The following is a 15537-nucleotide window of genomic DNA, read 5'->3' as shown; positions in this document are numbered from 1 at the left end:
ATACATAAACATTGTAAATTTAGATCATTATTATTAAATGCATTTAAATGATTATATGAAAATTTGCCACATCATATATTGCTAAGTAAGGTGTTTAATGAATCATAATAATGACTCTTTGTGTTGTAGATGTTGAATGGTCATCACGACCAGGTGACGTCCATTAAGTTTGACAAATGGCACATCATTACGGGGAGTAAGGATGGCTACGCATTAGTGTGGAGCGCCCAGGGACACCTCAATCGCTGTCTCAACGCCCTTAGGCACCCAAAGTAAACTTATATACTACATCAAATTATTTACTTATCAAACACAGTCTAAACACTTTTTTTTGTGAATGATTTTTCAAAAATTGGATTAACAATGATCCTTCAGCATTTCCAGTGTTTGTTTCCCATAGTGACAACAAAAATGCCTTGAAGGAAAGACGCAGTTCAAATTGTATTCAAGGTTAGGTCTTTGCTAAATTTTCATATTCCCCAACAATAACATTTGAACCCTTCCAATTCAAAGGTTGGAATTTAAGTTCATTGTGAAATTCCAGGGGTGAATGAGTTAAATGAAAGACATTTTATATCTAGGTTAAGGACCACAACATTGGGATCTTTTTAACTCTTTCACCCCTGAAATTTCATAATGAACAATTCCACCCTTTGAATTGGGGGAGTTCAAATGTGTCTTCAGGGGTGAATGAGTTAATAACTGGAGAACTGCATCAAGTCATCATTGGGATTTGCTCTTTTAGATGTGTTGACCAGCTGGAGTCTTATCCTTGATATGTTTGATACTTGATTGGTTCCAGGGCTGTCCTTTGTGTAGAGTTTATGTTCCTCCGTGTAATCACGGGATCAGCTGACGGACGACTTCGGATCTGGAACATGGTCACCGGACAGTGCTGCCGGATCATGCGTGGGAATAGTCGCAGTGATGCGATACAGTCCATTATTGCCATTGGTAACAGGTAAATGAGAGTTAAAATGGTTTCTTTAGCTTTTATGTTTGTACATGTATTTTATCTACTGAAGCTATCCTTGAGGTCAAAAGTGTTTGATTAATTTCAGGTCAGTTAAAGTTTTAGGACATGTACTGTATATATATACTCTTTAGACATGAAGGTCAGCCATGAGGTATGAATTTAAAAAAAAATGAAATTCAGTAATTAACCTTTTTTTGAAGTTATTTAAAATTTTGTCAGAGAATTTGACTACATCCAACCTGGTTGTGCTAGTAGATCTTATCTTCTCATCATGTCTATTTGTCTCAGATAACCAGTCCCAATGCAACTAGAAATCCAAGGCAAATCAAGGCTAATTGCAAGTTGGACGAATTGGCAAATTCTGCAACATATTTGTTGTGGGTGGTTGGTGTAAAATTTGCATTTGAAAATGATAACAATCTCACAATCCAGCCGTAGAATCTAGATTTTGCATAATTCTGCTAGCCAAAGATATCTTTTCATAGTGAATATTGAAAAATTTCACTTAGTCTAGATATAACATGAAATTTGCTAGTCCTGGTCATGGGCTAGTAGAATTGCATACCTCGGCAAGGTCATTTAAATGCTATCTGAATTTTGTAAGGTAATGATTTCAATCAGAACTTTGAAGGTCATATGATTTTAAACTGAATTTGGCACGGTTGTATGATGGCTAACTGAATTTGGCAAGATCATATGATTGCCAACTGAACATGTCCAGGTCAAGTGATTGCCAATGGCAAGATCATATAGAAGCAGTTTAACTGTAAAATAGTCCTTTAACATTGTACCACCAAATATTAAATCTGTTTGTTTTATGTCTGTGTTGTAGGATTACTCTGAATACCAGCGTCAATCTCCTGGTGCTCAACTTTGAGAAAGTGGAGTGGGATTACACACTAGAGAATGACAAAGTGCCACCACTTGTACAGTATAGTTCGTACGCTGATACGCCTATCCGATCCCACCCTTACTCCTACATTCGTGCCCAGAGGATGGTACGAGCCGGTGCCACAAACACAAAAATAGTCCTACATAATCGACCTGGGGAGAGACAGGAACGGAAGATCGAAGGCGGACAGATTCTCCCTCAAACATCTTTCCATGCCCCACAGTTCCCACATAGTGCAAAGGCTCTGAGTTCTCGCAGTATGGCAAGTGCTAGACATATTCAGAGTCAGGGGTTCATCGATGGAGGGTTTGAGAGTATGCATTTTACACCCGGTGTCGAGTCCCGCCTGGCTCTGTCTGAAGTCAAGACTGCTGTCTCAAGTCGAGGGAAGAGTCGTGCCTCTACTGCCCCCTCAAAGCCTCCACTGCCAAAGACACGACCTTTGACCCATAAGTCTGGGGTATCCCAACATAGTGTGATGATTGCTGAGCCTAATCATGATCAGTATGATGACGATGAAGATGATAAAAATGGGCCATCACTTTCCAACCTCAAGCGGAGAGTTTCCTGGGCATTTGAGAAGCCACTTGTCCCCAAGTCCAAAGATATTTCTCTTTCAGAGACGAAATCATTGCTGCGGTCACAGATGCGCATGAAGGCTGAGAGTGTTGTGCCACCAGATTTTATATATCTGACGGTCAATGCCATTCAGACTTCCATGCGCTCGACAGAAACCAATAGTAATACACAGGTAAACTTTAAACTAAAGAATAATCTTGCTGATATGTTAAGAAATAGGCCTAGTTCTTCTCCGCCGAAAATTGACCCTCGTACAAGAGTCAGTCCTGGAGAAATAGGGTTAGAGAGGTTTATTGTTGACGACAAAGTGGACACATTGTCGGAGTTCTCCGATGTCAAATCAACAAAATCTACCAAATCCAATAAGGTAAAAGAAGAAGGCATGCCAGACAGTCCAGAGAAGGAAATCTATGCTACACCATGTGACATCAAACCAACGAAAATTAAATTAAGACAAAGTTTGCATTCAAAAAGGACAAAAAGCACAGTGCCAATCGGTCGAGTCATCAGACCAATCTCTGCCTCAGCCAAGCGAAAGGAGGTAGATCCTGAATTGAAAGCGCGCAGTATTCGCCCAGGAACTGCTCCAGCCCTGACAAATCGCCCAGATACGGGAGTGTCCGTCAGGTCAACTATTGCGCCCTCACTGCCAGGCGTGTCTTTCCAGCATAAGCCGCGAGGACAATATGGTTTATCCAGTACAGCTATGGAGGCCAATTTTGTTCCCATGCTTATGTACCCTGCCGACATGAAAGAAAAATTGTCACAGTTGATAAAAGAAAAACGGAGTCATAACAAAATTGAAGATGTGCAATCAGCCGGTGATGGCACCGGTCAGATCATGGGAAAAGTGAGTGCTTACAATAACCCCATGCGGAGTCATGTGAAATTTGATCTCCGAACATATGAACAGGAGAAGGACTACATCAATAGCATAGAGAAAATGTTCTCCGAGCAAAAACTGCGAGAGGAAGAAGAATTAGAGAAAAGACAACGTTCAGCTTGGTTAGCTCGTGCTAAAGCCAGACCTGGTTCACAACCACCATCCTCAAAAGTTCGGCCAGGGTCAAATGTCAGCAGTACAAAGTCAAGGCCAACATCTTTAATTTCCAATCAAGTGAAGATTCGTCCACAGTCACAACCTCCCTGCTAAATATAATAGTGGTCCTGTTGTAAAATATCTAGAGCTAGATTTGCCCAGATTTTTCAAATATGTCGCTCGCTATCCTAATTGTGAAGCATTATTTTATCTGTGATATTTTTTTTGCTGATACATGTAGTATGATTAATTTTTATTTTCAATACTGGTCTTTTTGTATATTCATTTGCAGATTGAATGATGATCAGCTTTTTAAAAGATTTAAAAGATTTGAACAAGTAACCTGTGATATTTATAGATATTTAGGGTTTTCCCTATTGCCTCACGAAGTGACATACACCCGCCTAATATGGTCTTTGAGAGAAATTCAGTGATTATATTTGCATGATCATTTCATATGTTTATGCATGATTCATCGTTTTATTCATATATTTGATCAAATGTAATTCATTCGGCGTGTCTGCATGGTGTGTGCTTCTGCTAGTGTGTTTCACAGGTGAAGAGTGAAAGAGTGCTATTCTGAGTATACTGGATACTGGGTTATAATGAGTCGGTATTAATTGTGAAAATTGAACGTGATTTTCTTGTAATAATTAGGAAGGGGGGGGAGGGGGGTCATTAGGGCATTTAGCTGTGTATGTGCACCGTGGTGATGAGAGGAGACTAAAATTTTACAGGTAAGATGCTCTTATACTGTTAACCTGTTACCCAATGAATCAAGTGGAGTTTACTTTTGATTTTTGCATACCTGGTATATCTTGTTAATGATTGAGATAATTAATCCCGTTACAAGGGGTTCAATATTCTATTTCTCCCAGCCTTTAATCTGCATGTGTGTGTGGTAATGGTACAGTATATGGAACTGGTTCACATGGTAATATCTGGTGCTGGGTACGAAGTCCCTACGGCTTGTGTTAACAGTCGCCCACACATCACTCATTCTCCAACATCTGTTGAGTTCCATCTTAGTTTTGTTTATACTTCATGAATTCTCCCCTCCTGTATTGTAATTAGAATAGTTTTTCATTCCAATTAATTTCATAAAAAATAGTAAGAACTAACAGAAATATATTCAAAGAAATAAATATGCATATTAAGAGTTAATTGTATTATTATTTAAAATACCTGTACTTCTGAAATACAGATATATATATGTATATATATATTCTTTTTTATTTGGCTGTCAAAGAAAGAAAATATTGAATAGAAAATGTAAAATCCTCCAATTCTGAATGCATAATGTACAAGGAATTAGTTTTCATTGTGGTAACCTGCTGTTTGACTTTCAGGTTAACAGGCTAAACAGATTTAGATGATGGGTGCTGTTAGGAGATTGTTTTGTAAATGAAATAGGTGAGCATGCATTTGCTAGTCCAACCAAATGCTTTGGTCTGGATTGTGTGAGCTTTGGATTGAAATGTATCGCAACCATTTCATCTGCTGTCATTAATTTTCATATTTTGTGCCGTACCATTTAGTTGCCAACGCCGAACTTCCTCGAAAGTTTTGTTTTTCCATTACTAAAAGTGCCTTATATTTGTTTTAAAATCAGTCGCCAAGTTTTGATAATTAATTTTTTATGGTTTGTTTATTTTTGCTTTTTAGGTAAACTTTATACATGTTCCTGTTTTTGTAAATTCGTTTGTTTATATATTTTTGTATGTTTTCCAGTGCGTATGTTTCTGTGCCTGTTTACATTCTGTTGAAATCAAATATTAGACTTTTTGTACATCAATATGTGTCTAAAAAAATGCTTTAGTGATTATTTTCAAAGACCCATTTTTTACATATTGTTTTTTTTAACTTTTTATTTGTGCTTTTAGAAAGTGAAATGGTAAACAATTTACCTTAATATGGCTAGACATCTTTTATCCTTTTCCTGTGAATACTGAGGTGTAATAGTGATTGGACGTACAAATGATAAAGTACAGTAATTTGTATAATTTTGCTGGTGAAGATCAGTACCAGTTATAAGCTTAAGATTGCTTTTAAGATAAACACCTTTTCATAGTTTTTTCAAAATGCCAAATTTAGTTTTCAGTCGTTTGTCCAATTTTTTGGATGTACTTGTGTGTATTTGTGCCGTATCAATTCCAGTAACTTTAACAACCAATTTGAGATCACTTGACGATTTAGAATGACTTAAGGCACGAGGCTACAGAAATTTTGGGAAGTAAATAAGGCGAAATTGATGAATAGTGAATAATTCAACAGATTTTAGCTTCAGAACATGACATTATAAACATAATTTGCAGAAGAAAAATGCTGAAAATTCTAATTATTTTTTAAATTATCGACATAAAATTGCTGTTCTACTTCCAGAAAAAAAATTCCTTTTAAAATGTATTTATACAATTATATAACTTTGGATGAGATCCAGGTATGTATGCCAAAAATTGCTTATTTTCCCTGGGCTACTCAAGTGCACTCTCAAAATAGCTGTAATATTACTTGAGATGATATGGTTTAGACAACCAGTTGTAGAATGTATTTGTTGTACACTGGTGAATTTTCATGTTGTATTTGGTATCTGTTAAATGTTTCACAACATTTATGTCTGTACTTGTTCCTTAATTTTGTTGTTGTATATATATCTTGTCATCAAAGCTTGTTATTATAGTCTGACAAACATACTTGTGTGTTTTTTTTAGCCAATTAAAGACTTCCATCTTCCATTGTGTTAAAAAGAAACCAAAAATATTTGACTACATCATTTGATTAAATTGCAAATTTTAGTTTTTAATATTTCAAGGAATTATCATGGCTTTGATTGTGATGTTTTAAACTGCTATTTTTGTTGTAACACTATTGTCCTATATGGATTTGATTTAACCGTTAGCTTTTATTTGGTTATTGTTGAACATAGTGGCAATGTTTTGCCCGTGTTTCAACTATTCTGATAAAAGATTGTATAAGTCATCTTTATCTGGTCATCAACATTTCCTTATATGGTATACTTGTACTATACATTTTCACAATGCCGTCCGATAATATGATTCTTGCAAGTTATCGTCCATTGTGACGTCATAAGGACCAATATGACGTCATCAGGACCAAAATGACGCTGACACGAGTACAATTTTAAATGAAAATCATTTAAACTCGCATGAACTGACAAATCATTTGAGGTGCTCTGTGTATCTGTATTAACTGTTCAGTAACAGTATTCAACAAGCATTCATCCATGGCTGTTGTTTTGTGTTGGTGAAGGTCGTAGTATTCTCCTATGCTATTACACATTTGACACACATTTCAAATGCTCTTCATCAAACTTGTTTATGAATATTGTTTAAACGAAATTATATTAAAAAAAAAATACTTGGGAGTGTGATATGCTGGAATTACTAATAGTGGGGCTTTTTTTCTTCAAAAATGATTAAATTTCAACCCCTAAACTTTTGATGTATCTATGACATTGTTAAGAACACTTGCATCGCTGGCTGGCCTGTACCACATTGGTGATTGGTCAGAAAGCTTCAGATTAGTTCTATATCTTATATGCATGACAAGTCAAGTAAATTGGACTTTTACGAAAAAGTACATATTGAAAATGAATATTCTATCTGTAAAAATACTGTGATCTGACCTCATTATCGCCAGTACATGTATTTCTCGACTTAACCTTATAAAGGTACTTTTTTCTTACATTATTCTAGGGTTGATGCATCTAAAATAAACTTTGGCTTACTCCTGAAATAAACAGATGAGTAACCGTTTGGATAGATGGTTCCAATGATGACCACATGAAATCAAGGAATTTCTGAATACCTGGTATCAATTTTTAGTCCTGTTTAATTCTGTTTTCATTTCAGTTTTGTTATTTTTGATTTTCAGAAAATCTGACTGAAAATCTATGCCAAGATGAAAACAATTTAAGTGTTAAATATCATGATCATGGCTTTGTGTCAGTATTATTACTCGTCAAGAGAAAATCCCAGGCATTTGAAATATTTTACAGTTGAGCATCACTATGTGTAAATATTGTTTAAATGCTTATTAAGGTACAGAATTTTAAGTAAAGGCTTTGAAAATGTAGATTTACCGTTCTTTTAATTTAAGTATAACACCTATATCACTGTTATGTTTATACATATATATATGTGTGTGTATTTCATGAACATCATTGTTTTACATTTTACAAAGATGCCAATGCCATCAATGTATGAAATTTACAATGATATTCTCCTAAAGGAGGAAAAAATAATAGGATCATATAATATTTCATACTTAAAAAACAAAATTGTTTATCTGGAAAATTTCTGTTTTCCTGTTGATCTAGTGATATTTATTTCAAAGGATATTTGCTCAAAACATGAACAGTATTTTCTTGTAAAACAAATTGATACCTTGAGTTGTCATGATGAGAGACAGTTTGTGCAATGCTGGTGATTGCTACAACAGAATCCAAAGTGTATAAAATGTGTTTTATTCATTATTATAGCAACTTTATGAGTGGAAAAACAACTATATAATCCTCTGATATGTATTCATGGGATATGGTAAAACATCAGTGTATGATGTAATATTGTTTGGAGAAAATTTATAATTATATTTGGGTAATGGTCAACTTTGAAACTGAAATTGGCTTAATTTCATTTTTAAGAGAATTTTATGTTTTCATTGTACATTGTATAGTTTCCAAGATAAACAAGAAAATGTGTAAATGAAAGAAAACAAGAAATAGTAACTCAGTAACTTTTCTATTTTTTTTAGAAAACTATTATATAAAGAAAGGAAAAGATTTACTAACAAAAATTCTTTTGCTTAAAACAATTTCAGAATTTCAAATTGTTAAATGAAGTATGTTTTTGATTTTTTTTAAATGTCTTTGCAACAGCCAAGGTTCTTGTAATGACAGGTTATGATATATAGATATTAAATTCAATTTAAAATTTATAAAGCTATTTTACGGAAGTGAAGTATAAAGATGGGTTACTGTGGAAAGAAAAGAATATTTTAAGGGTTATTTGAGGGAACCATCAGTCAGATATAACAGAAATACAAGTATGAATTATCAGTCATGTATAGCAGAGAAATAAGAGTAGGTTCTAGTCACTGAGTGAAAAGGAAATATTGAAATATAGTTTTCTCAGAGTATTCAGAATGTTTTTGTCTAGAAGTAGATTTATTTCTCCTTCTCTGATAAATACGATTGATAAATATGCCTTATATCTAAATATATGTTATTTAATACTTAATTGTCATGAATCTGTATTTCATGTCATCCCGGTATTTGAATAGTTTTGTCTCGTTTATTTTTCAGAAAGTGAACTGCCTGTCAAGTTTCTATTAATTGTTATGAATAAGAAATATGTAAATTTTACTTAATTGTCGTGATATTGTTGAAAAGTAAAGGAAGGGGGATAACTCCTTAAATGTAAGGATGAAAACTTGTAAAATTTGTGAATTTAAACATTTTAATAATGCATATCATACTACAAATGCACAGATGCATTCCTATGTGTAACATTCAGTTTATTATACTGTATTTCTTATTTTTTTGCACACCAATCAATTTCCAAATAGCCTATGCTTACTGTCTAGAACATGTGTGAACCCATGCATTGCTATCCCATGTTTCCAGAGTTCGATTATAGATATAGGCAATAGGATTTAGTATTAAATTATTGCTAATGAATTTGTTTTTCTACCTGGAAGTATTTAATATCATTTCTATAATTGATCACTCTAGATTATATTTACAAGTTTTTGCTTATGTATTTTACAAGTTTAAGTCTATTCTTGTAATGTCTGGTCTAATGAATAGACCTAAACCGAAACTATCACAAGCTAGACCTAATTTTCATTGTAGGCCTATTCACATGTTAAGGCCTAGTTTTTCCTTTGTGTAGGCCTATTTTTCATAAATTTAGACCTGATTTTCCCATTGTGTAGGCCTATTATTCGCTTGTGAATGTGGCTCATTGTGTAGACCTTTTTGCACATACAATTAACAGCCTTTTATTTTACAATTGTACATAAATGTGTGTCTCACTTAAGTGTATGACCTATTTTAATAATAATTGGCCTGTTTTCCAAAGAATAGGCCTATTTCCATAATTACCGTTTTTTTCACTTTAGTTACAATATAGATGAGCTTTGAGCAAGGCCTAGATGTTTGTTTTTTATGACTGGCCATTTCTTTTTTATACCCATAGATAGATTATGTCTAAAAATACCAAGTATTGTTTAGAGAATGTCATAGTGGAGTAGGGAAAATTATGTATCATTGTATTCTTATTTTATAAACAAAATTATTTATGAATTTCCCTATTAGATATATTTTCAATACTATTAAATTGTTTCAATTTCAGTTTTGCCTGAGTTTGTTGTTTGTTTTGTGTTATGTAAAAAACAAGATTGAACCTTTCCTATATTCTGACTAAACTGAATCCAATTTAACGCATTCACCCCTTTAATTTCAAAATGAATTATTCCAATCTATGGATTGGAAGAGTTCAAATGTGTCTCCAGGGGTGAATGAGATAATCTGGATATCCTTCTATACCGACATTTATCCTGTTCATGCATTATTGTACCTAGAATGTTAGCTTTCCGTATTTTCTACTTCTATGAAAAGTGAACAGCTTACAACTAAATTTGGTCTGCAACATCATTAGTTGGTTATTTCCTGACCCTACCAGACATGGGGGGCTGATAGGGACACAAATTATATACATGAACCGGTAATATATTAAAATTTATTCTCAAGCTCTAAAAGTTGCAAAGCTAAGCTATTCCAGTTGTAGGAAAGCCTTAGGGGAATGAATCTACATACAATACACAGGTGATTACACCTTAAAACTTTGTAATAGATACAGTTTGCCAAATTACATTGCACTATACAACTGTTCTTGTCGGTGATGCTGGAGGCCAAACAGGTGGAAATTCTTTTCGGACCAAACTGCTGTTGAAACAGAAGAAGAGGAATATAAAACCCCTTAATTATATCATTTTTAAAATTGAGAGGTGTACTTGTTAGTTTAATATTAATTTAAATAATTAGTCAAATATGTATATAACGAGATTAATATTGTGTCAAACCTCGGGACTAAGGAATCCAGAATACAGAAAGACGTGAGCAGGTGATTGCACTTTTAAAGTGTGGAAATAAGAAGATACAGATTGCCATAAATAAATTGCACTGCACCATATACACTGTAGTTGTTTCGTCCTTCTAAAACTCATCGGTGCATGATGCTAGGGGCCAAAAGCATTGAAATCACAATCGGTCTAAACTACTGTTGAAACAGAAGGGGAGATAATTCACCTAATTTAAATAACAGAAGAAAGAGAAATGCAACGGCCAGACCTGGGACCCTCTGAACTCTAGACGGACGTTTGCTCTACCAATTGAGCTACCTGATCTCCGATGATCGATCCAGTCCAGTTCCACTACATTTATATGAATTTCAAACATAGAAAACAATTAAGGGTCAAAGTTTACATAGGGATCCGCAAAAAATGCTGAACAAATTATTATTGAATATTGCTAGAAGCAGCATCAGGATTAAGGGATACAAAGTTTACTCGTTTCATGTCCTATCGTCATAGGTCTATAAAGATCAAACTAGACATCCCTAAATTTGAACATGTATGTTTGAAGAAAGATAACTCTAAAATATCAAATATGACGACTATTCACTTAACAAAGCTCCCTATTAAGACGATGTGACGGGGAAGGTGTGCTTAGTATTTAATCGTTCACTAATTAGAAATGTGGTTTTTGATGCAAGAAAGTTAGGTGGAGTCGATGTTTCGACATCGAGAGCTATCCACCCTTCTTATCGTATATATTTGGGTGTCATTTTTACTGAAAGTCGATCTAAACCCTAAAACTAAAATTACTCTGAACACCTTCGTTAAGATCCAAATATAGCTATAACAAATGCTCATGTCCCTGTGCTGGAGACGCATAGTGGATCATTTTAAGCCAAATCGGTTACTTTTGTCGAGGCAGTACGGATTTGTACTCTACAACTTTTTAAAGTACTGGGTGAACGGACCGATGCTTTAGATCAAGGTTGATCTATGGATTGTATGTATATGGACCTTCAAAAAGCTTTTGACACCGTTAAACATAAAAGGTTGTGGGGTAACATTTGCTCTTACAGGTTTAGTGGACAGATTCGTATATGGACGTCAAGATTAATTTCAGACAGAGAACATATGATATCTGTCAAAGGAAAACATTCAAGTTGATCTTCAATAACACCGGGGATACCCCAAGGATCTGTCCTGGTACATGTACCCACACTGGGGATACCCCAAGGATCTGTCCTGGTACATGCACCCCCCCCGGGGATGCCCCAAGGATCTGTCCTGGTACATGTACCCACACCAGGGATACCCCAAGGATCTGTCCTGGTACATGTACCCACACCAGGGATACCCCAAGGATCTGTCCTGGTACATGTACCAACACCGGGGATACCCCTAGGATCTGTCCTGGTACATGTACCAACACTGGGGATACCCCAAGGATCTGTCCTGGTACATGTACCCACACCGGGGATACCCCTAGGATCTGTCCTGGTACATGTACCCACACTGGGGATACCCCAAGGATCTGGGCCTGGTACATGTACCCACACCGGGATACCCAAAGGATCTGTCCTGGTACATGTACCAACACCGTGGATACCCCAAGGATCTGTCCTGGTACATGCACCCACACCGGGGATAGCCAAAGGATCTGTCCTGGTACATGTACCCACAGTGGGGATACCCCAAGGATCTGTCCTGGTACCCATTCTGTTTGTAATATACACAAACAATCTTCCAGATACTAGGGTACCCCTAGGATCTGTCCTGGTACATGAACCCACACCGGGAATACCCCAAGGATCTGTCCTGGTACATGTATCCCCGGTGTGGGTACATGTACCAGGAAAGATCCTTGGGGTATCCCCGGTGTGGGTATATGTACCAGGACAGATCCTTGGGGTATCCCAGGTGTGGGTACATGTACCAGGCCCAGATCCTTGGGGTATCCCCGGTGGGGGTACATGTACCAGGACAGATCCTTTGGCTATCCCCGGTGTGGGTGCATGTACCAGGACAGATCCTTTGGGTATCCCGGTGTGGGTACATGTACCAGGCCCAGATCCTTGGGGTATCCCCGGTGGGGGTACATGTACCAGGACCGATCCTTGGGGTATCCCCAGTGTTGGTACATGTACCAGGACAGATCCTTGGGGGTACATGTACCAACACTGGGGATACCCCAAGGATCTGTCCTGGTACCCATTCTGTTTGTAATATACACAAACAATCTTCCAGATACTAGGGTACCCCTAGGATCTGTCCTGGGACAGGAACCCACACCGGGGATACCCCAATGATCTGGGCCTGGTACATGTACCCACACCAGGGATACTCAAAGGATCTAGGCCTGGTACATGTACCCACACCGGGATACCCAAAGGATCTGTCCTGGTACATGCACCCACACCGGGGATACCCGAAGGATCTGTCCTGGTACATGTACCCACAGTGGGGATACCCCAAGGATCTGTCCTGGTACCCATTCTGTTCGTAATATACACAAACAATCTTCCAGATACTAGGGTACCCCTAGGATCTGTCCTGGTACATGTACCCACACCTGGGATTCCCTAAGGATCTGTCCTGGTACATGTACCAACACCGTGGATACCCCAAGGGTCTGTCCTGGTACATGTACCCACCCCGGGGATACCCCAAGGATCTGCCCTGGTACATGTACCCACACCGGGGATACCCATAGGATCTGTCCTGGTACATGTACCAACACCGTGGATACCCCAAGGACCTGTCCTGGTACATGTACCCACACCGGGGGTACCCCAAGGATCTGTCCTGGTACATGTAACCACACCGGGGATACCCCAAGGATCTGTCCCGGTACATGTACCCACACCGGGGATACCCATAGGATCTGTCCTGGTACATGTACCAACACCGTGGATACCCCAAGGATCTGTCCTGGTACATATACCCACACCGGGGATACCCCAAGGATCTTTCCTGGTACATGTACCCACACCGGGGATACCCCAAGGAGAACATATGATATCTGTCAAAGGAGAACATTCAAGGTGATCTTCAATAACACGGGGATACCCCAAGGATCTGTCCTGGTACATATACCCACACCGGGGATACCCCAAGGATCTGGGCCTGGTACATGTACCCACACCTGGGATACCCCAAGGATCTGTCCTGGTACATGAACCCACACCTGGGATACCCCAATGATCTGTCCTGGTACATGTACCCACACCGGGGGTACCCCAAGGAGAACATATGATATCTGTCAAAGGAGAACATTCAAGGTGATCTTCAATAACACGGGGATACCCCAAGGATCTGTCCTGGTACCCATTCTGTTTGTAATATACACAAACAATCTTCCAGATGACTTGAAAATATCTAGAAGATCGTTTATGTATGTTACAAACAGAGGGGTTCCAGAACAGATCCTAGGGGTATCCCCGGTGTTGGTACATGTACCAACACCGGGGATACCCAAAGGATCTGTCCTGGTACATGTACTCACACCGGGGATACCCCAAGGATCTGTCCTGGTACCCATTCTGTTTGTAATATACACAAACAATCTTCCAGATACTAGGGTACCCCTAGGATCTGTCCTGGGACAGGAACCCACACCGGGGATACCCCAATGATCTGGGCCTGGTACATGTACCCACACCAGGGATACCCCAAGGATCTGTCCTGGTACATGTCCCCCCACCGGGGATACCCCAAGGATCTGTCCTGGGACATGTACCCACACCGGGGATCCCCCAAGGATCTGGTCCTGGTACATGTACCCACACCGGGGATACCCTAAGGATCTGTCCTGGTACATGTACCAACACCGTGGATACCCCAAGGGTCTGTCCTGGTACATGTACCCACCCCGGGGATACCCCAAGGAGAACATATGATATCTGTCAAAGGAGAACATTCAAGGTGATCTTCAATAACACGGGGATACCCCAAGGATCTGTCCTGGTAAATGTACCCACACCGGGGATACCCCAAGGAGCTGTCCGGGTACATGTACCCACACCGGGGATACCCCTAGGATCTGTTCTGGAACCCCTCTGTTTGTAACATACATAAACGATCTTCTAGATATTTTCAAGTCATCTGGCTACCTTTTGCTGATGATACTGAGATGTACAGAGTGATACGTGGACTTAAAGCTATAGACACTTTCCTAACGGATATAAAAAGACTTTTTGAGTGGAACGACAAATGGCTCTTGAAATTCCATCATGGAAAATTTAAATCCATGCACATCGGCCGTGAATTGAGAGAGCACTAGATGATGCCAAGAGAAGGATCTGGGGGTGTTTATAGACAATACCCTAACATTTAAAGACCAATTAAGAGCACCGGTTTAAAAGGCAAACTCAATGTTCGCGATCATTCGACTATCTTTTCAATACGTGAATGTACGTTCCTTTCCGCTACTATATTAAACTCTTGTTAGAGTTAATTTAGGATATGAAAACCCATATAAAACTAAGCATATTGATATGTTGGGAAGAGTCCAGAGAAGGGCAACGAAAAAAAATAATCTGGGATTTAGATATATGTCATATCCGGATTGGTTTAATACTATACTTACCTACTTTGAGCTTCACACGTGATGCGATAGAAGCGATCGAAAAGCGTCGGACTTCTTTTAATTGTGCCAGGACTTTTCCGAAAGACAAGGTACAAGGCCCGTAGGGGTTTTAAAAAAGTGAAAAACGGAAGAGCTTCCCCCCAACGGGTAGTAAAATTATTTAACAGGCTTCCAGAGGATGTGATATCAGCACCATCAATAAATACATTTAAAAAAAAGACTCGATAAACATTGGATTGATCAGGAACTGGATGAGTTGCAGAGCTAACATACTTTGTTAATCATGTGGTGTCCATTTATAAACAAACTTTCATAATTACTTATATTGTATGTGTAACATACGTGTATCGTGTATGTTTCATGCCGTG

The 15537-nt window shown here is 38.0% G+C and overlaps 1 protein-coding gene across 1 annotated transcript in view; it reads left to right on the top strand.

Annotated features, from left to right (window-relative positions):
- LOC110453924 (CMT1A duplicated region transcript 1 protein-like) overlaps positions 1–4639 on the top strand; it is a 33031-nt gene extending 28392 nt beyond the window's left edge. Inside the window, exons 8-10 of the mRNA XM_021503169.1 lie at positions 130–272; positions 803–961; positions 1809–4639. Coding sequence (XP_021358844.1) covers positions 130–272; positions 803–961; positions 1809–3600 — 2094 coding nt within the window. The 3' untranslated portion in view covers positions 3601–4639. The remainder of the gene's footprint in view (positions 1–129; positions 273–802; positions 962–1808) is intronic.
- Positions 4640–15537: the final 10898 nt, after the last annotated feature.

The sequence above is a fragment of the Mizuhopecten yessoensis genome, unplaced genomic scaffold, assembly GCF_002113885.1.
Source record: "Mizuhopecten yessoensis strain PY_sf001 unplaced genomic scaffold, ASM211388v2 scaffold7547, whole genome shotgun sequence".
In the NCBI taxonomy this organism is placed as follows: Eukaryota; Metazoa; Mollusca; class Bivalvia; order Pectinida; family Pectinidae; genus Mizuhopecten; species Mizuhopecten yessoensis.
This window is presented reverse-complemented; position numbering and strand designations above follow the sequence as displayed.